Genomic DNA, 22,983 nt, shown 5'->3' with positions numbered 1-22,983 from the left:
GAGTTCACCACTAGAAGCTATTATTAAATGTCCTTTGGGATCTCAGACATCATGAGAAACGGTTATGTCTCAGATTGATTAATCCCCTTGGACTCATAAGTTCATAAAAACAATCTCAACAGTCAACTTCTGTGTTGTAAAACGCAACAAAACATTGTTCTATCTAGTGAAATGTCCCAAAATCGCTATCTTTATCCTTTGTTCTGACATTGGAACTTAAATTTCCAACCGTAGTCAGTAAATGTAAGTTTTTATTGCTAGGATTGCTTAAGACATTTATTGCTCTAAAACGACAAAATGTTACAGCCACCATTGGAGGCTACAATGTTCCCAAAGTCAGTCACTGATCTGAAACATGTTAAGCTGGCACTGGTGACTGACGGGTTGGTATGAATGAAAATAATCGCATCTTTTACAAAATCACCCACCCAGTGGAACAGCTACTGGCTGCAAAAGCCCACAGGCTGGCAACCCACTCACTAATAAGTCAGCCAATATTCACATCCTTGCGCCAATATCATCTGTTTACCAAGAAAGGTCCAAATAAAGCCTGGCCAAAAATGTTTAGGAGCAGGTTTATTTCACCATGTAGACCAGAGCAGTCATAGATGCCAAAGTCAATACAATAGCTAATGTCCCTCTCACCCGATAGGCTGCTTTACTTCTTTCTTTCACCTAATTTTACATATTACACAAATAAAAATCAGTAGCTTGCTACTTTATCAGTAGCATGAAAACTACTGGTAAAACTCACAACAAGTTATTTTTGCAAAAGAATATGGATTTTCATACCAAACAACTGTTGAGTCGGAGTTTAGTATGTCTTTGTTGTAAAATGCAGCATAGCCCTGACAGGTTCATTGCCACAGATTTTAATACGTTTTCAAAAAACATTTTCCTAATGAATTCTGAAATCAAGTAATTGGCCTGATAATTAGTGGGGGACCTAGGTATTATTGTACCTTCATTGAGTCTGAAAAATCAAAAAAGATGTGTTGGCAACAAATTATTGTTAGAATCAATCCTTTGTTAGCCAAGGCTAGAGCCTGTTCACTGAAATAGGTGAACAAATACCAAAATATTTGTCTGAAAATTGTTATATATAAACATCAGTGTTAGCACACTAATGCTAGCCTTAGCATTACCTTTTCTTGGTTCACTGAAGGTCTTTCTACACTTCACAGCAGGATCAGAAAAAAATTTGCTTTCTCTCCCAGTATTGCAAGAACAAACCAATATCTATGTTCTTGAAGGTTCTTCACACATATGGTGATCAGAATGTTTGTCTTACATGCTGTCGCAAACAATGAAGTGGTTTTGCACCAGTGGGAAAGACATAAGAAGTCTTCCTGGAAGTTTGCACTTTAGTTCTTGTGAAGAAATAATTTTCTTCTTCTTCTTCTTGCAGCCTTGGGCAAAATAAAATAAAATAACAATGTCTTTGTCCTTCTATTGTATCTGCCTTTTGGTTGAAACACATCATGCTCTATTTTCATATATATACAGTGCATCCAGAAAGTATTTACAGTACTTCAGCTTTCCCACATTTTGTTATGTTAAAGTCTTTTCCAAATTGTATTAAAATAATCCCTTTTCTCAAAATTCTACATACACATACCCCCCATTATGACAATGCAAAAAAGAAAAAACATTGAAGTGTTGATTTTTTTTTTCCATAGATAATTTCTTCCCAAAGACACCAAACAAGTCAATCAGTCAGATCATTCTGTCAGCTTTACAGTCTTTTACTAACTGTTATTAACTGTTGGCGTATATGCCCACCAGTTTAATTTAAAAATATTTAATCGAAAGGGAAAGTGACTAAAATGCAGGTTCAGAACAATAACAACAAAAAGGTAAAATGTGCTAACTTTAAGTCCTCCTGAATGTAGAACATGTAGTGAACTATAATAATACAAACACAATATATTTACACTTAATCAGAGAAATGTTCAACACGAGTGGCCCCCTGGTGGGTTTAAAGCACTAACTGCAAGTCGCCCTATTATTCCCCTGTTATTTATAACATTTCACTCTCATATACAAATGAGAAGTGATAACATGGTCTGCAGCTACAAAAGTATTTAATGTAAACTATATTGTAAAAGAATATCCAGTGTGTGTTTTAGTCATTAGTGTCTGTTCATGGTCAAACACACACTTTCTTTCATTTTTTGTGTGTCTTTCTGTGGGTGGAAGGTAACTGTTTGACTTCAGCATTTGATGGTTTTGTAATTAAAATACAATTAGCCTCCCTGTAGCGCCGCGGGGATGCTCGACACCATTCACACTTACACAAGCACACTTTGTGCAAAGACAAAAAGGGCTGCCAAGAAAAGTGTCCTAATTCAAAGGCACACAATACACGGTCAAACACTTCAAATGTGCACAAACACAATGGACGGGCCAGCGCTACTGAAGAGCACCATCACCGGGTCGATCACTATGGCAACTGAGTGGCCCCAGAACCAGTGAAACCAGCAGGTCAACTCCCAGAGTGTATACACACAACCTCTCAGCTTCATCTATGAATTTTATTCATCTGTCTGCGTCTCAATAAAGCCACTTTCAATAAGTTATACAAGTGTAGAAGGTGATCAACCTCTGCATTCTGAATTTAAACCAGTGTATGTGATAACATACACTGTACCTCACTGTTCATATATTGATATACACATCATTTCCCAGATGCGATCAATAGAGTATCTGTCTGTCTATAAGTCGTGCTTCTTTTTTTCGTTTTTTTTTTTGTTGTTGTTTTGCTTGGAAACAGTAGCTTTTAGGACTCAGGGTCTCCTGATGCTTTATCACCTGCATTCCAAAACAGTTTGAGCATTTCAGCTAAACCTGGAAGGATTTAAAAATACCTGTTTCGTCTCAGTGTGCAGGTGAAAACTGCAATATTAGTGTCAAAGTGATGGAAAATGTGCAAAACTAAAACCACAATGGAGCTCCCACCTTAACCTGTGCAGACACATTGTGCTGCCAAGGCATCAAAGGCCCAGATCCCTGATGCTTCAGGCGACAGGCGTCTTCTGCAGGTGAACAGGTTCAAACACTCAGATATAACTGGACTCTGAGCACTCTCACTTCCTGTCTTCCCTCCCCGAAGAATGTGGAAGAGCTCAGAAAGGTCAGTTTGTATTTCTGTACTGGCACAGAACCAGATGTGTTACATAAAGGAGGGGGTTTGTTCCACTTTTTCTACCAACTTTGCAAGGCAGAAAAGTCACAACGAGGCGTGATTTAGTTCTGGATTTCCCATTGTTGAACTGTGTTTGCTTCAGCAGACCTAACACCTCATGGTAATTAATGAAACATAACCGATAATTGAACTTTTTTGCCTGAGCTAACAGTCGGTTTTCTGATCAAAATATTTTGTTGTCTGTATAATTCATAGACTGCCACTAAAAGATTCCACTAGAGGGCAGTCCAGCAAATATATAGTAATATGGACAATGAATTGTCTCTGTTACATGTTTTTAAAAATATTTTTTTTAAAGTCATGTCAAACTTGTTTTGTTTTTTTTTATTTTATTTTATTTCATTTAGATATCCAACACTGGCTTGCACACTTCCTCTAAGAATGACTTTGTAGTTGCATATCACCAGCTTTGATCCAGGGCATATGAACAGGTGCTTTAGAAATGTTTCCCTAAATCAAGTGTCTGCCTTTCTGTTCTTATCCAAAGCCTTAAGCAAAGTCTGGAGAAAGCTTATTTCCATGACTCCCTCTTTTGGTCCCCACCACAGCTCATGACCACAAGACTGAGTTGGAAATAGATTAATTGGTAAACTGAAAACGTCAAAACGTTACTGCTCTGGCTGCAATCTTCCTCTCCTATTATATATACCAACTTTCTACCAGTATTTCAATTCTTTCACTTGTGACAGAAACTCGGCCCTAACAAGAAGCTGTATCTGAGTATTTTCTCTCCAAGCTTGGAGCGGCAAACTGTCATTCTTCATACTCTAGGGCTATATCATCTGCAAAAGGTAGCATGCAAGTAGCGCATCAAGTTTGAGGTCAGGATGGGTTTGTGCTGCCTATCAGGAGCAATGACAAAGAGATAATCATGATAGTAGTTGTAGTACCATGCCTCACTGGTGTATAAAATAACAAAATCATTATTGAAAAAACTGAAAAAGAAAATTCAGCAGTGTTCAAATTTTAAGTTAGGACTTAGAAATAGTAATAATAATTATCACTATACCATTACGAAAAAGAAATGTGAGTGAAGCAGACAAACTAATAACTTCAGCTGACATACAAGACTCCCAATGAGGAGGCAGATGAGGGAAGGGCTACCTGGCTGAGTTGCTAGAAGAAAGCTGTTACGTTGCCAACGAAACAGAGCAGCTTAATTATGGGAGACAAAACAACCAATCGGATTCCTGGAACAAAGTTGTTTGGAGTTAAGAGGCCAAAAGTGGATATTATGGCCACAACCTTTAACACTGCAGAAGGAGAGAAATCTGCAAGCACTATGAAATAAAAGAACTCTATTTCTACACTGACACCATGATCTGGATTGTTGATGTTTGGCATTAATGTGTGATCAACAGAGGCACAGGGATCGACATTGATAACAAGACGGCTAAATAATTGCCAGCATGGCAGTGATCCAAAACATAAGACCAAGTCCACCTGTCATTTTCTAAAACAGGAGAAAGTGAAAATCCCAGAGTGCTCATATTTGTCTCTTGAACTTTGTGTCATTGAGTCACTTTTGCGAGATCTCAAACATTCGGGTTATACAACAAATCCCAAGAATCATCTACAAATTACACAAGATTTTGAGTCGTCATTAGTGCTAAAGAGGAAATGGGTGGAATTAAAAAACTAGGCAATGTAAACTTCAGATCAGAGCAATTTGGTTGATTTCTATTGTCATTTTTATTTTCAAACCACACAGACACAGAAGTACACACACACAGAACGTGGCCAATTGGCCAGGCTATGTAAACCTGTGAGCACAACTTTATATACAAGATGTTTTTAGCAAAGACAGGAATGGGCTTTGTTGTTGACGATTTAAGAATTCCCGAGTAAAGACAGCAATAAAAGAAGAACAACTTTCTTTTTCTAAATATTGGGCTGCGACGCCTGCCTGGGATTTTGGGACGGTCTTCTTCTCGATCAGGTGTGTTTGGGAAAGCAAAGTGTGCCAGGTTGTGTTATTAATAACTCGCCGCTGCCTCTAACTTTCCCCGTTCACTTTGCTGAGTGAGTATTAAGAAATAAATCACTTCTGTATTTACGGAGCAAGGCGTCTGGATCCCTCTCCTGCCTGTCTAACACCTCCACCGCCCAAACAGAACAGACAACCTCCCACCCTCTCTTGTTTGTTGCCCTTTTTGTACTGATTGCGTTTGCGTGTTTGTTTGCTGGAAATAGAAGTGCCTCCTCAGCATGTTGAACTAAGAGAAAGTGGAGCAGATCAGAGGGGAGGGGAGGGGAAAAAAAAAAGAAAAAAAAAAGACCAACCAACATCGAGCGCAACCTCTACCTCAGTCTACACCCTGCCGCTATCCTTTAGCTGAACACCATGTCCTCGTCCTCCAGATGGTCGCACTGTGAGTGAATAAATAGTTGCTGTATTTCTGACCAGCTATGCTGTTCTCTTCTGCCCTACTTTGTGTCAAACATCAGCCCGAAACACAAGGGAGGTTCCCAGAGAGGGTTGGGATTAATTAATGAACTTTTGTTATTTTTATGACTTTTTGATGTGAACTGAAGCATCATTAACAATAAAGGGATCCAAAATAGGAAGAAGGAAGATGAGCGATGCCATAATAAAAAGCACTATTATGAAACGTGAAAAATAGGGAAATATTACAGGCATTTAGCAATTTATTAAAATGGAAAAACCTATTATATATGTTAGTGGTCATCAATATAAGAGATTTTTAGATTTAAAACACTCAGTCAAACAGAATGTTAATGTTCGAACGAACATGACAGAAACTCAGTTAAATGATGTGTAAAATGAACTTTGAATCACCTTGTAGACCTTATTCTACAATAGAAAATACTTTGAACCTTTATTGCATCCTTTTTGCCGTGGTGATATTTTTATTTATATTTGCATTTTTGCCCCATTTTCTGCTGTTAGCATTCCTCCCACCCTCCAAACTGTATATAAAGAGCTGGAGAGAGTTTGTGGTAATGGCGATGAAGGTCAGTAATTAAGAATTCAAGGGAAAATGCTTCATCACGGCCTCTCTTCTGCAGGAAACTGTTAATGCTGCACTTTGTTGGAAGTTCCTCCCCCCAAACAGCTTCTTCACTGACGAATGCTCAGCCGTCTGCAGGTAAAACGCACATGTGCACTTATGTAAAACAAGAGAGGCATGATGAGCCATTTTTCCTTGAATCTGTAGTAACTGACCTTGATTACCATCACGGGGAGAGGCAACAGCGAGGCCGTGGATGTATCGTTAAATCCATCATGCAGAAAGGAGGAATTAAAGCAGATAAGGAGGATAAGAGGAGAGGAAGAGGAGCAGCGGGGGGAAGAGGAAGCTGGAGGAGCAGGACGAAGGTGGGTTGAGGCTGATAAGAAGTCCAGGTCGGTTCCTCTTCCTCTTGCAGCTCAAACTCCTGCAGGAGGTGATAGAGGAAGAGGAGGAGGCGCGTTCAGTGGGCCACATTGTTCAGAGATGATTAAAAACCAGTGAGAGGAGGAACGCAGGACGCCTCGCTGGGTGTTTGTCAGCCGAGACACGGAGAGGAAGATAACCAAGTGTGTGCATGCGTGTGTGTGTGTGGGAGTGTGAATGTGTGTATTAGAGATCCTCATTACCTCCCTCTGTGGGAGATAAGAGTGTGTGAGGCTGCATTGTGCATGCTTATAAAAGTCTGTCCTTATCAAGTATGCATGCGCACACGCACTCCTAAACCTACACACACTTATTATCACATGTTCACACAGACGCATGCACGCATTCGGACCACAAGATGAACGGCTGCCAGCAATAATTCGACACAAATGTGTTGAATCCCAGCAAAGAATGAAGGATGAGCTCAAAATCTGGAGAAAAAAAAAGATGACCGGGGAGTGCCGCGACAAAGGAGGAAGAGGAGGTGCGAATATCAACATGTATGAAACATTTTGGTGCACTGACCCTTCAGGTCGACACGGTAATTTTCTTAAAGTATTCCTGGTCCCAAAAAAGAAAAGGCGATGGAGTCTGAGCAACAGCCTTAAGAAGCACGGCAACTCTCTGCCTTAAAAGCAGCGTGGCGACGTTATAAATTATTCAACACTTTGTCCAAATCCATCTCAAGTGTCGGATTAACCCCCCCAGGGCACAAACTTGTTGTCGAGCCCCCACTCTTCCTCACAATATGTGTCATTTTTTATTATATCCCTCTGGCAGCGACGGACCAACCACTGCTCAACGGTGACTCATGACGGATGAATCCAAATTTCCATGTATCGGGTAATATTTTGATTATGCGACAGTAAATCGAATGCTGAGGGGCATTTAAAATGTTAATCAGGCAAACAAAATGCATTTACATCATCCTTCAGTTAGGCTACAGGAAAACAGTGTCAGAGTAAAGCTGGCTCTCAGGAGAAAGTTTCTGGGTTGTACAAGTCATTTTACACACTCCAGCTTAATTTATAGCTAAAAGAAAGATCAAGATACATATGGATTACAGAACTTTGTCATGAATTTGAATCCATTTATTACTTCCTAGAATCCTGCTTGGCAGAGGTTGGGTCACAGTAGTAACACGTCAATGAAAGTAGGACAAATGCCTCTCCTAAGAGACGCCACCTCTTCCTGAGCTGCATGGCATTATCCAGCTAAGGAAAAAAGTATGGTCCCTCCTACAAGTTCAGGTTTCTCCCCTGGATCTTCTCCTATAGTGGAAAGTATCAAGATAACCTCAATTGAGAGATGTCCCAAAGAGACGCCCCATTCGCCTGCACTGAATCCTTTTGATTAAGAGGCAGTGACTTCACAAGGGCCTGGACACCCTACGGTGGAAACCAGTTTCAGGTTCTCGTATCATTATTTGGTTTGGGAACAGAAGCCAAAGAAGGATATCAAAACACGATTTAATTATCCAGTAAATATTTCATTTTTATTTTGTGTATGGTCAATAAAAGTTCTCAGAGAAACAAACAAAAGCCTTTAGGAAAGAAATTTCAAGAAATCTTTGAGGAAAAGAATCTTTGCATTATCCTGAGGGATGAAGTTGTTAGGCAGAGTTTCTATGAGAATTCATGTAGCCGCAGCGGCCAAACTAATCCACAGCACCGCCCGGTTTCCCTCATTTCGTCTCTCTTCCTTTCTATTCTTGAAGGTTGCGAGTTCGATGCTGCAGCGGGGTGCCAGCACTTTGAGAAATGGCCTGCTGTGCCGATCTGAGCAGCTTTGTAAGTTGTCTGTATGTGTTTACTGCTGCATGTAAGTTACACAGGAACAGGAGCAGAACATGTGCACACAGCTTACGAAGGCTGACTGAAAATGGAGATGGAGAACTAAAATATTTAAAGGGAAAAGCTTTCAAATGTGTGCTGTTGTTGTGGACTTTTATTACAGGAAGAAAATAAGTTACTGATTACTGAGTTAAGCATCCCATTGTTGGAAAAATAATAAACTTACAATTTATTCCGATGGCAGGGGAAGCACTTAATTTTACGTTGCCCTGTTGTCAAGGTTCCTGTCTGTGACAGAATGTTGCCACTATATTTTCTTTGCAATGCAGCAGAAAACTGAAGGACGCACCACTAAGGAAGTTTTCAGAGCGGAGACAACATGGCTCACTTCTCTCTCTCCTTCAAAGTAGCAACAACTCAATTCCCTTTTCTAGCACCTCCGGGCTGAAGAGCACCGCTGCTCTCATCATTTGCAACCCTGACTGTTTATGATTCTGTAGAAAAGCTTATGGGCATTTATAAAACTCAAGTAAATACCTCCACGGGCAGTTTATCACTCAGATAAAATGCTAAAAGCTTGGACTGATAGAGTCCGATTGCTGATAATGGCCATTGATCGTGGAGCTGCAGAGGCAGTGAAGCAGCGCACAAACAGCAGCTTTGTGTTTCCATGTAAAGTTCCCACATGAATCCAAATGAAGCCACTGCAGCAGGGAAATGAGTTTCCATCAGCTCAGGCAGAAAAAAAAACCCTATGCAAAATACACTATGGATGCACTGTGGATGTGTGTGTGTATGGGTGCGTGCGCGTGTTTGCGTGTGTGTGTTTGGTTTGAGATAAGCACAGAGTTTCACCTCAGAGTTACGACGACGGGAAAGAGAGAAAAATATTTGTTTCCACAGCAGCTTTTTTCCCCCCTTTTCTTGCTTTGGCTGACTCGGTTCCAGAAACAAAACTCAACTCAGCTGACAAAAACACTTCAATGAGCCACATTGTTGCACTCAGAGACATGCTCTATTATCATCACAGGGACAAACATTTTGGGTTTTAGTGGGGGTTTTTTGGCTAAACACCTCTCGCCTCATGCTGCTGCCTCTCACAATCACCAGTCCTCCAGAATGAACGGTCAACAGAAGGTGTTCTCCAACTTCTTGTTTCTGTGGAAGGAGTTTTATGTGGCTGAACTTCATGTAGCACAAAAAAGAAAAGAGATACCAAATATTGGGAAGCCTGTTAACAGAGCACTGAAAACCTAACCGATTGTCATTTTTGTATTTGTTGACATTAATAGAAAAAAAAATGCTTCATTATTTTAATGTTACTTGGAGAAAAAAAAAACTCTGCTTTACAAGTAAGTACAAAAGTCTGAAAAGAATTTGTTTAGCTTCTCATTTACCAAAAACTATTCAAATCTTGCACAGAACATGACTAAACTTGGCTTACAGAACAAAATGTGCCACAAACATTATTATACGCCATTAAATCAGAAAAGCAGAGTATATGTAAAATACAAATGGAAAATAAACAACCAAAAATAGAGGTATTACTCTCACTGAAATTGAGACTGTACTCATTTTGTCACCATCCCTGCCTTTTAGGCTGCAACACATTCTAAATAAAGAGGCGTCTGGTGAGATATTAAGCAAGAGACAAAGCATAGGATTAATGATATTATTCCTTTTGTGCTGCTTTCATGAAAAAGCTTTGAAGAACAAAAGGGACATATGATTTTAGCACTCGAACATTTCATAGATGCTGCTAAAACATTCTCAAAGAAAGATTTGACATAATTTGCATATCTGTAAGTCTACAGTGCAGAATATCACTACACCATTCAATGAACCTGGAGGGATTTTATGAGGCAATTCCACTGTTGACTGATGCAATCTATGATTCTGCATCAAGAATCATCAATTATCAACAGCTGATGGAATTGAAAGAACTACTTTGGGAAACTATGCTGTTGTTACAACAATTATTTTATAGAGGACAAACTATACTGTAATGTAAGCTTTTAAGTGTGGCGGATGAATTTAAAATATTCGCAGGAAGAATGGGGCAGAATTATAACTGAAATTATTGATGGATTTTTATCCTTAATCCCTGAAAGTCTCCTGTGTTGGGAGATGAATTTAAGTATCGTCTTTTCTGCAGCCTGAAATGCAGAAATGGATGGATAAAAACAAATCAGGCAAAATGTCATGACTTGACCAAAAAGCTTTGTTACGTAGGGTCGCACTGTCAGGGGACAGTCAGGTCATTGAGTCTTGATTTAGCTGAAAAACTCTACATAACAACAATAAAAACACTTACTTGACTTTGTGTTTTTATACTGCAAACAAAGAAGTCATGAAGTGAGGAAGGCCAACAGAAATGCCTCGATCAAGATCATGCCACTGCTGCCTTTCAGCCTTCTCTGATTTGAAAATTTTGTAGCTGCACAGACAACATCCACAATCCGATGCTTGTTCTCTGACTCTGTGCAAGAGAAACGAGCTAGTATCGCTGAATCTGTCGCCCAGCATCAGCCTTCCTCACATCAACTCCTTCAAAGCAGGTCAGCTGACTTTCTCTCATGTGGTTCCAAGACTTTACCCGCACGCTTGCATTCCTCCTCGCTGAAGGTGTGTGTGTGTATGTGTGTGTGTGTTATCAGTGAGGCAGTAAATCTAGTGTTGCACATGAATCCATAAGTCTGGAGCACCTTCACCTCCAGCATCGCACGCAAGTCACATCCTCTGGTAAACAGCTTTTAGAGTAGGATTCACACACGGACGCACACAATCAACAAAGTAAATGTTTTGTCGTGTATATTTTATATATATATATATATATATATATATTCAAAACTGACACTGACAGAAACCCTGTACTTTGAGATGCTCAGCTGAGAGAAATGAACTTGAATAAATCTGCTGCTGCTGGCATTTTTCACTCTGCCGCCTTGCTGATCCATCGCGGGTCTCTCAAACTCTGAGATCACTGAACACAGTTCCAACGGGTAGCAAACAGACAGGAAAACAACACTCAACACACCCAGAGAAATCCGCCACTCCTCCCTCTTCAACTGACCATAGGGTTTGTTTGCAGCATTTTTGTTTGTGTGTGCATTTCTTGCTTGCTGATGTGTTGGATCTGCCACTCAAGCATTTGGCTTGCATATACAGATTCAAAAGACTTTTCACAAATGTTTTGTAAGAGACTATCGTTGGTCTGCAAACAATAAAATGTCCAGATTTAGATGAAGGTTGCCAAAAAAATGTTCCCGGCTTCTCATGGAATAAATACAACAGTCCTGGTTATTGTACATTCACTTTCAAATTACGTGCTTTACTTACCAAGGCATAGTAACAATTGGCTCCTAACAAAGTTTTCATTTTAAACTTAACTCGTAACACCCTTTTCAAACTTTCTAAAGTCTCTACAATGAGAAAGATCATCCACAAGAGGAAAATATTTAAAACATTCTCCAGCCTCCCAGGGATTAGACATCCCCTGAAATTTAGGCCAAAGTCAGACCTTGCAATGCTCAGATACATGACAGATAACCCAAGAGCTCCAGCTAACACTCTGCAGGCCTCATTTTGCATATTGGACATTTGGGTTCACAATATGGTAATTGGAAAAAAGTTGGATTGAAGTAGAAAGCGTTTTCTAGCTCAAAAGATACAGCAGCACAACTTCAGCTTGCAAAGCTGCGTCTGAGCAAAACACTAGATTTCTGGGACAATGTCCTTCGGATAAAGCAGGTCGAAGTAGAGATGTGTGGCCATAATGTTCAACTTCATATCTGGAGAAAACCAACCATAAATCTCAGGCACGGTGGAAGAGATATGATGATTTGGACCAATTTTGCAGTAAATTAGATAATTTTTTGAATTTTAGCTGACAAGAATGTTTTCCAATGTGCAGCACAGCAAATCCACAAAATGCACGATGTGTTTGTTTTGTGTAGGCAGAGCATACATTTTGACAGTGTGCAGATGGATCCGAGGCTGGATCTTTGAAAAGCTTTCTCTCTGTTCAAATGTGTTTACATAATCCTAACTCCATGTGTCATTGCCGGGTTCCCCTTGCGCTGCTGTGTTCATGTTTGTGTGTATTGTCATTTACCAGAAGTTTCACAAAAAAGCCAAGAAAACTTTGGAGACAGAAAGGAGTGATGGAGAGGTATCCAGCTGACAGCTCTGGTATGTTAATCCCTGAGAACGCCTCCCACCCTCCCTGCCTCCCCCCACTCAGGAACGCTGCAGCAGGTTATAATTGGCTCCAGGATAAAGTGAGGGAGGATGAAAGAATGAGAGAAAGGTGGAGTGATAAAACGGGCGAAAAGGGAGAGATGAGCATGTGGGAAATGTGGTTTTGATTCGCTCGGCTACAGTCCAGCTTCAACACAAAGAAAAGCAAGACGAGAAACTATGATTTCGAAGTGAAGTTCTGGCATCTGCTGCAGAAATCTGTCTTATTTTCTCCAAGCCTCAGTTCAAAATAATAAACTCTAACTACCGGTTTGATAAAAGAGGCGTCTCGTGAAGTCAACCAAATCCAGGGGCAAAAATGTGTGACCTCAGGAAAAATATCTTCCAGCATTTTTTTAAACCTCAAAGATCACAAAATATAAATGGTTCTGTTATTACAGTACCATCGGGAAAGGTTTGGTGTTTAATCCTGTCTGACATTTAAAGACGAGAGAATTTCGGTTGAGCAGCAGTTGCAGGTCAGGTCTGATTCATATAAAAGTTGGGGAATAAGTTAAACTCTGAAAAACCACTGAGGTTACAGTCCTTTAAAAATTCAGTTGTGTTTAAAATAATTCCTTCTTTGATTTGGAAAACTTAGTTTCTAATTTTATGATGTAATTTAGGGATTTCTATCACCCTTTAGCATCCACTGAAGCATTGAAAAACAGAGTGAAAAGTCTAATGAATGAAACCATTGAGAACCATGGAAGGGTTTCTCTTGATTTTCCTAAAATTGGGTTGAGATTTTCTGTTATCCTGCTTCGGCCACTCTATGAACACTTTAGAAATGATAAGAAATGGGATCTGAAAAGGTAAAGATCAGTCAGAGTTCAGCGGAAAAGACTATCTGTGCTTATGAAAACTCTCTCCCCTTCCACATTATCTGGCTTGATGTCAGTGACAATTTTCACCTGAAAGTAAAAGAAAACAAAACTTTTATATTGTTCAATATGACTTTTCACCTCGTTTGTACTTTTTAGAGAGATTATGTTCGGTCTGGTCTTGCCTTTTATAGCCTTAGATCTGAGTGTAACGTTTGCGGATTTACACCAGCTGTAAAAATCAGTGTGGGTTTTATCAGGAACATGTGGATCAAAGGAATGTTTTTTTTTTTTGTTATTGTTACTTTTCTTCCATTCTTCCCTTTCCTCCTGGGAATGTCTTTGGAGAAAAAAAAAACGAAAAAGCGAATACACACATCCATTCTTTAAACTCAAGTTTCCCCTTCAGTCTTCCACTCCACTCTATACGGCACATTCCCTCTCTCTCTTCCTCTCTCCATCGTCATACGTGAGGGTCATAAATCACACCAGCTCTGAGGATGGCTGTCTGCAGCTCAGTTGTTTTAGAGGGATCTCTTACAGCACCATGTGTGCGCAGGTACGCCTGAAGAGGTAGCAGCCCCGTATGCACGTGTGTTTCTATATAAGTCCATTTGTGAGAGCAGTAAAAATAGTTGCATGCCAGTGGAGGTCAGGTCGATTGTCTAGAAACAATAGAGGGAAGTTGACAGAGCGCTGCAGCACGCAGTGTTTAGTGAAAGAGAGAAGCCTCTGCTGTGGGAATAAATGACATCTAAACAAAGACAAAGAGAGTCCGACTGAAACAGGAAGGAAAACCTGTTGCAAACAAAATGGCAGAGAAAACAAGGCACCACTGATTTGGATTCGTTCTTTTTACCTGATCAGACAGAAGATTTCTAAGAATCATGTTGGAAACTTTAATAATCACTTAACAGATTTTACCTTGGATTTGCCAAACAAATATTGAAAATAATATCTAGCTATTAAAATGCTACAGAGAATCAGAAATGCATCAAAACTTCTTTTTTGTGGATCATGTTTGGGCATCAAATCAACTTAGAGTTAAGAAAACATTCTAGCCTTATGCTAGACCCTCTAACCTAAGTCTTACCCTTCATAGAAATAAAGGGAAAGAATAGGAATGTGAGTGAAAGTATTTACCAAAACATATATAAATCAGCAAAAAGGTTCAATGTTCTCAGCCTTGATGTACTAGATGAGAGGTGAAAAATCTTCAAAGATTAAGAGAAAAAGTACAGTAACCTTCAAACAGTTTTCTTCAATATGAACTGAAAAGGGTTTTCAGTTCATATAGGGCCAAAATGTCTTCAAAGAACAGAGGTTGCATTATTGTACCTCTGATGGTCATGTAAGAATCTATACCAACATAGTTTTTGCTATTCAGAAAATGACTTATAATTTACATTTTTATGATTTGTTCATCAGACATCCTAAGAACGGAGCCACAAAGTTCTCTGTAAGGGTTGAATTAGTGTTGAAGTTCAGCAAAGAATGTTTTTCAAAGTGGATCTTGAGAAACTTTGTAAATCAATTATCACAGACACAATTTGTTTCCATTTCTGAGGTAAGATAACACTGGAACTTCAAAGAAGAAACAGAAAATGAGATTTTAACACAAATGAATTTACTCTCAAAGAGTTAAGTAAGTCAAAGCTCGCAATATGGCAAGCAGTTGACTCAATGACAACTCATCTTCACATTACCCCAGCTTTACATTGTGTTGAAAGATTCTAATAAAATTTGTGCATTTAATGGGCAGGATTACTGGGCTGCATTGATAATGAAGTCTCTCCAAATTCACTTCCAATTCCTGTTTTCTTTCATATATTCTGCTGATTTTTTGCTGTGTTCTTGAATTATTCACAAATTGAGACAATAGAAAAGAGCTATCAGATGGCCAGTTAGCTCATTTTCACTGCTCTGTCTTTCTGCCTCCCTGCTCATCTGTGCTGGCCTGTTAGCTATTGGGCTCTATAGCAGCAGACATCTCTACAGGAACGAGGTGGACACTGGCCAGAGTTCATTAGCATCCAGTCTGGATTAGCTGCTAGCCTGCCAAGAGTTCTACAGCTAGCCAAAAGAGACAACAGGCCCAAAGGGAATGAGTGGACAGGCTAATGCTAACGCTAAGGCCAAGTCCTGTCAACAGCGGACAGAAGGAGAGACTGAGAGGAAGGTGGCTGTTTCCTCTGAATCACAATGAGGAGGGGAAAAGTCTTCTTCATAATGTCAATAAACGCTGTCAAAATGAAACTGGCTTAGTTTGAAACCAACAACAGAAAACGCCCAAGAAATTCAGCGTTAAAACACATAAAAAAAGAAGAAAAATGTCAGCCTATTACTCTCTCTGAGAAAAGAAATGATACTTATTGTGAGCCGGTACGTTGATCAGTACATGCACATTGTTTCAATACAAGTGTCCTTTTGAGTGTATGTAGATGTTTTTAGAGTGACATTTAATGAACTGCTTTAATTTACATGTAGTTCCATTGTGTTTCAAAATCTTCACTTTTCTATTTCAAGTTCTAAACCACAAGGCTATTTAAAGATTCAGTAAGGATTTGAGTAATTTGCCTTATTAAAGCATGGAAGTTGGCCTTTGACCATAAAGGAGCTCAAATTAATTAAACCCATTAAGACCAAGAAAGCCTCTTGAAAAAGAAACTCATTAATGTAGGGAAGACAGTTATCTAAAAAAAAAAAAACATTTGCTTCAACTTTTCGATTTCAGCCTCTGATACAGACTTAAAAAAAGTAAAGTAAAAACAAACTGAAAGTATAAATGTTTACTTAACATTTGAAGAAAACTGAATCTGGGGATGATCTGTCTGAAGGTGTTGTACTTTTAGCAATGGTAGTGGAGCAAGCGAACAAAGTTGCCTGGTCCGTGTTAGCCACGCTTCCTAATATCGATTGAACATTAACAGTCACCTTGTTTGGATCAGCATTTCTCTCTTCATAGTGGAGGATGGCTGTTTACAGCAAATGCAAATGACAGTGATCATCCGAGCGTTGAATTGGTGCACTACATGCATCACAGGCAAATGTTAGCAATTGGGTAAAATTTAAAACCTAAACCGAGTCCACTCCTCCAGGAACAGCGAACAGCCCAGATCCTCGGTACGAAACAAACTGTAGGGGCTGATTTTTGCCAGGCTAGGAACAGCCAGAAAGTATCCCAAAAAGAACCAAAAGGTAAAATAAGTCACTGAATGGACACGTCAAGTGTCCATTCAGTGACACTCGAAGAATCCTGGAGATTAAATGGAGAGAAGAATCCTGTATGTTCTAAAAACGTCTATGAAGGAGCCAAAAGGTAAACTCTAAGTTCCTTATGGCTCCCATTAAGTTTCATTAGCTAACCTCTAATCTTCAAAAGTATATTGAAAGGACAAGAAAAAAATCTTTGTTTTTTTTTAAGGTAGCCGTAGGTTCCAGGAATACATGTCGTGCTCTCATGAATGACTAACACATTTGTTATGGTTAATCAATGGTAAAATTGAACGCTCTGCAGTTGTAGAGAGGCTAGAATAATTAACCCTTTTCTCTCTCTCTACTCTCAGACATCTGCTTTTATAGAAAGTAACAGTTCAGGACATAAACACATCACAACCTCCAAATCTCCATAGGCTCTGACATTGCTCGTCCATGTGTCTCCCATTATATCCATCAGTGTGAGTGACTTCCAACACTAATCTCTCAAAAGTGCAAACATTTCCTGTGATTTTTTTTTCTTGCAAATCCGTTGGTAGCTCAGATATTTTAATGATCAAAGACCAATACACCAATTTCTCACCTTTAAATTCTGTGCTAAAAAAAAAAAAAAACGTGAGAAAATGCAAATAGGCAGAGTTGAAGAGACACCAGAGGACATGAAGGCGTCATGTGTCTGTTCATTTACGTTTAATGCATTTTACTGCGTGGGATGAGGTGTCATGTCCCATTACTATTTGTAGGAAGGACAAAATGAGGACAAAGGGATGCATAAACAAAGAGTGGAACATGTGACGCATTTCCTTTTGGTCAGCTTTGATTCATAATTGTGTAATTTTACAGGAAACTTGCTCAGCTCTGTTAAAAATCCATTTCCATGTTTGTGCGAGTTTCAGCGTTCACCTTTGCTGTAAATAAAATAGCTCGGTCATGTACGAGTCTGTATTACTAAAAGTAGGAATGCATTATATTGCAGCAACTGTCTCCAGCCTCCACCACTGTGCGTGCTACGGTGATCGTGGGTGGTGGGTTTAACAAAGAGACGATTATGAGCTGCAAATCGTTTACTTTGGCTGGCTGCACCTCTGTCATTCACACAGGAAATAAATCACTTGTTAAGAGTTCCTCAATTCCCTCCTAAATACAAGATAATCTTTTTCTAAATTTGCACCTAATGAGCAGTGTTCTACCGGCTGCACCAAGCGAATGATTTGTTTAAAGTACATTAAAAGAGCTTTTTGCAGGAGAGAACTGAGAGCTACAAAGCAGAAAATGGTTCTGAAATTAAGGCGGAAATTAACAGAGCTGTATTATAAAGTGCCTTCCAAGTAAAATGTGGAAATGTTTGAACAGCAGCTAAGGAGGCAGGCAAGTCTGGGGCTTTAAACTGATTCTGTGGGTTTAATTAAAGTCAGAGGTACACACGCACAGCTCCTCCTCCTTCGTTAATTTGCGGCAGTCTGAGTCAGAAACATGTTTACAGGTTTGAAAACAGGAAGCCGGGTTTTTGTCAGTCTGGGGATAATTTAAGGAGTTTGTTGATGCTCCAAGGTCAGCAGCAGAAAAAGAAAGTCGGAGTGTCTGTGCCGTGTGAACAAGGGAAAAATGAAGAGAAGATCTCACAGCATTCTGCGTGAGACCAATCAGATGTACCTTAAAGGAAGTTTAACCATTGTAAAAAAGTACTAATTAGATTTGGATGCTATGGCCACCTAAGAATTAGACAAGAATAAAAACAACAATGTGTCAACTAGTCAAGTGGAATTACTCTACACTTTTCTTCGCAAGAAGATTTGTGATCTGAAAAATCTTCATTCTATGTTTGAACTACAGCAAATGGAGGAGTTTCTGTTTTCTTAAAATTATCGGCATAATATTTCCTACTCTGGAACCAAAATATCACGTAGTGTCTCATCTTGTTAGCTGAATGTCTCATGAAGCATTCCGTCATTGCTGATCTTCTTTTTCCATCTAACATGTGATTGTGTCCCCCACCCCCAAGCGGAAAACTGGCAAAACTCCTGCTTTTATAGTCGTGATCACAGTGTTGATGATCAGTTAATCAATGCATTTGATCAGAAGTATCTGGCTCCTCTCTACATCTTGGTTCCTGCGAAAACAGCATGGATGCCCTTAAGTTTTTCAGGCTCACAAGAGCATGTGTGTAGTTAAACCATAACATTACATCTCAAATGTAAAAGGAAAAAATCCAGCCACAAGACTGGGTCAGCCGGGATGAAAAGTAGCTGCAGGGTTCGCCGACGCCATCAGCCGCCTCGACGTCGGCTCTTTCTGCACGTCACCATCAATTACAGAAAGAGGACACATCACAGTGCATGTGACAGCTCCATTATTAGTCCTGAGACCATGAAATAACCCTTCTTGACAATAAAACTCTGACGAATAACAATTTCAGACAAGTTTTGATTGCATTCACAGACTGGGAGACTTAAAGAGGAATTTAGATGCAAGGCGTCTGATAATGATCATAATACCTCGTTATTTCTGGTGTTTTAATCAGGCAGCTTGCAATTAGCAGAAACATAAAAAGCTCTTGCCATACAACAGAGCCCGTTGAGGGCACGGCGATGATGTGAATCACATAAATTCCCACGGTGAAGCAACCAAAACTGCCTCCAACTAAAACACAGCAGACTAATGTGAAACCGAAGCTTATTTATGAACGAATGTAAAACTGTATGGCCCACAGTAACCAGGGGGATTCAATCCTGTTAGAAGTCTTCATAATGTTATAGATGCTGCTGTTATGCATTATCATTATTGCGTTATGTCTCTCTGTATTTAGTGATCAGTGTGCGAGTGAATAATGAGGCAACAGAGAGAGGGTGGAGAAACTTCATGTGAGCAGTAACAAATTAGGCCGATTGAGAAAGATGGAGCATCTTCCAACTTATTATCCAATTAGCTGTTATCTGTGTGTTTGTGCTGGAGAGTGGCAAAACGAGCTTGTGAAAGCAGTTCAACATTTCAGAAAAAATAAATAAATACTCGAATGCCAGCACTGGATATAAGACTGATTAATTTACAGTGCCTTTAAAAAGTATCCAGAGTCTTTAGACCAGAGCTTCTCAATTCCGGTCCTCAGGCCCCCCCTGCCCTGCATGTTTTAGCCGTTTCCCTTCTGCCACACACCTGGATTTAATCTGTGGGTGATTAACAGGCTTCTGCAGCACTTGATGGCTGCAGAAGAGATAATGCAGTCATTTGAATCAGCTGATCTGGAATAGAGGCACATCTAAAACATGCAGAGGACTGGAAATAAGAAGTGCTGCTTTAGACTATTATGCATTTTGTCACATTACAACCACAAGTGCAAACTGATTTGTTTGGAGCTTTAATTACTGCTGCGTGCTCGTCCAGCTTCACTCGTCTACCCTGGAATATTTCCCCCCCTCTTTGCGGCGTACCTCAAGTTTGGTCACACGCTAATTTCAAGAATATAGCCGCTTATTCTCATTTACTAGGTTGAGGAAAGTATTCCAAAAGTCTGATGCTGTCTCTATCACTGTGGTGTGCTGGTGAATGGTATGTTTTAAAAGATGTGCAGTGTTACAATGAACAAGTAATCACGATTTGTGCAGTTCACTTAGTGTCACCATGGACCTATTCTTTATTCCTCTGAATAGCTGCAATTGGTTGCACACAAATTTCTCCTGGAGTAAAACAAACTAGCTACAGCTGCACAAAGCACTTTTCAGATTTACAATAATAATAATAATACAAAAAACAAAGAAATCCTTCCACCTCACTGTGTTACACAGTTTGTGGAGATGTACAGCTTCTACCTTAGATGTTTGTGACAAATGTTTCTTTATGGCTCAGGGCTAACATTTCCCCCACTGCTCTTATATTTTTTATCGTCGGCTAAAGTGTAAAGGATGCTGATTCTGATTTCCAGCAATGGGGGTGGGGGGTGGAGGGGAAGAAAAAAAACAAAATGAAATCATTGACCAGTTTTGTTCTGCCTTCCCGCGAGGTCAAATTGAGAGAAAGTGTCAGCCTGAACAGACTTTCAGTGATGCAGGAAACAAGAACAACAGTGCGCAGTCTTGTAAGGACACTTCCACCATCAGTCAGTACACGCTCGCTCGGCCGAGTGTTGCTGTATTAATATTCAGGCGGTACAGTAACAGTGTTTACACAGAGACAGAGAACGAGACATTGATGGAGGATGGCTCGCTGGCCCCGGTCCTCTCTCAGCCTCTCAATTACCTCCGACTGTGATTAATACATCACACTGCATTACCCTCTCTGTCTTCATCTTTCCTCTTCCACTCAATTCACTCCTCCTTTTTCCTCAGAGTGAAGCAAACTCGTCGAGGAATGTGTTTTTTTTTGGTTTGGTTGGACTGGTTTGTGGGACTGGGAGTAGTGGGCGGAGTCATGAGAAAGACGCGGTTTGAACCAAGTGGCGGCATTCCAGGAGGGAGACGGCGGTAATGACAGAGAGCTGCACAGAAAGTCGGAGCCTCGCTCGGTGACTGTCAGACTGGAGAGAGGCATCGCATGTACTGGCGTGTGGAATGTTTTTCGACCTCTGGAATGTTTTCAAGGTTGCTTTATTTTGCTCTGGACACTTCAGTAAGCTTTAATCTGAGAATTTTCTCAACTGGAATGTTTGTGCCGTTGAATAAAAGAAAAGAGAAAATCCATGAAGGATTTTGTCCCAAAAGAAGAATAAACTGGAGGCATCTTCCTTATGCAGTTCAACATAATGCAGTATGTTGAATGCTTTTTTTTATTATTATGTTTCCTCAAAGAAACATCTTAAATTGAAATAGGTCAGCTTTAAGATGAGAGTTCAGAAAAAATGTGACTCCTCTACTTCTTTCCTATCAGAAGCTAAACTGTTAGACATCCGAGGAGTAGAATGTGTTTGGGGAAAAAAAGCGATGATGAAATATGGTGCAGACTTTTATTTAAGACTTAAATTAGTTGGTGTGTCTTTTTTAATTTGAAAGGTTCTTAGTATAGCTATGACTCACCAGCAGAATCTTAAATAACCCTGCTGTTTTGAAAGTTTAAGATAAAGTGGATATATGATTAAAGTTTGATTTGGGAAAGAAATTAAATGTCAGAAGAAACATGATGCAGTGTGGATTCAATACCTCGCCTCACCATCTGTGTCGCTAGTTTCCCCCGTCTTCAGATCCAGCGTACATATGGGTCAGAGTTTGAATCAGGGACCCAACATTCTCACATCAATTTTGTTTTTTATAGATCACGAAATTTGCATGGAAAGTGACAGGAGCGTTTCAGGCCTGCTCTGTGCATACTCTACATTTATAAATGAGACCGCTGGTGTCTACGGCCGTTTTTACACCTATAGTTCCTGTACTTTGGTCTAAAACTGGATCATTTATTTCCCCACAGAGAAAGGTCCAAGCACACAACAATCAGTCATTAAAAGTCCTGTGAGAAAGTTTAGTCTGTTTAGTGGTTTGATGAGAGTAGTTAATGCAAATACAGGCGAGTAGAAAACAGAAAATGTTCTTTTATCATCAGTTTCTTTCCCTGTATTAATTTAGTATACCGGCAGATTTTGAGAATATGCACTGAAGGTTGCATAGGACTTGAAAAAGTTTGTTAGTTCACTTCGACAAATTCCCGTAAAGCAATGCAAGCCAAACTACATAAAAGCACTTGACTCAAGCTTGTAGCAAACCTGCTAGCTGTGTCAGATCAAGGTCGGATCATATTCACATCATAATTCAGGATTTGAATGTAGACTAGCAAATATAAAGCTTCATCTTTCAGCTAAATTACATCTTCACAATGAAAGACTGGAGTGACGTCTTTATTACTGCACATAAAGCCTTGAACTGCTGATATATCTCTTGCTCCATTCGGCGACAGTTTGTAAGAAAAACACCACATCACGTTTCTGTTGGGCTGCCACAGGAGCCCAACAGAAGAATTAAGAAAATTAAACCCGAGGAACGCATTTGCAACCAGAAGCTAAAGAAAACTCAAATTGAGCCTTGAGGTACCCTGCAGGTAAATGTGGGCAATGGCCATTCAATATGATGATGTGTTCACTGTTTAAATCAAGGTGTGTTTTTTTTTTGGACGGCTTTATCCAGATTTAGCCGAGTCAATTCTGCTGGTTGAATGTAAAGAACTTATTTTTATTACCGCTGCTTTTCTTGTAACTTTCTATTAATCTCAGTTAGATTTTTATCACTTATGAAGGATGGGTGAATACTGTAGTAAATGACTATGGAACATAGTCAGGAGGACAAACATGTTCATCTGAGACAACCAACGAATGATGAGCTCTGTCGGGT

The 22,983-nt window shown here is 39.7% G+C and overlaps 1 protein-coding gene across 7 annotated transcripts in view; it reads right to left on the bottom strand.

Moving 5' to 3' along the window:
* LOC103471465 (protocadherin-1) overlaps positions 1-22,983 on the bottom strand; it is a 202,408-nt gene that overhangs the window by 98,428 nt on the left and 80,997 nt on the right. Inside the window, exons 4-5 of one of the 7 annotated variants that reach the window (XM_008420495.3) lie at positions 6,393-6,604; positions 1,785-6,309 (exon numbers count right to left, since the gene is read on the bottom strand). The exons of 5 other annotated variants lie outside the window; for them this stretch is intronic. In XM_008420495.3, the coding sequence (XP_008418717.1) occupies positions 6,404-6,604 (201 nt within the window). In that variant the 3' untranslated portion in view covers positions 1,785-6,309; positions 6,393-6,403. Of the gene's footprint in view, positions 1-1,784; positions 6,310-6,392; positions 6,605-22,983 lie in introns of those variants that run through there. One more of the 7 variants, XM_008420496.3, reaches the window with a different exon arrangement.

The sequence above is a fragment of the Poecilia reticulata genome, chromosome 10, assembly GCF_904066995.2.
Source record: "Poecilia reticulata chromosome 10, P_reticulata-male-v2, whole genome shotgun sequence".
In the NCBI taxonomy this organism is placed as follows: Eukaryota; Metazoa; Chordata; class Actinopteri; order Cyprinodontiformes; family Poeciliidae; genus Poecilia; species Poecilia reticulata.
The sequence above is the reverse complement of the archived record's forward strand: the minus strand, read 5'-3'. Positions and strand labels throughout refer to the sequence as shown.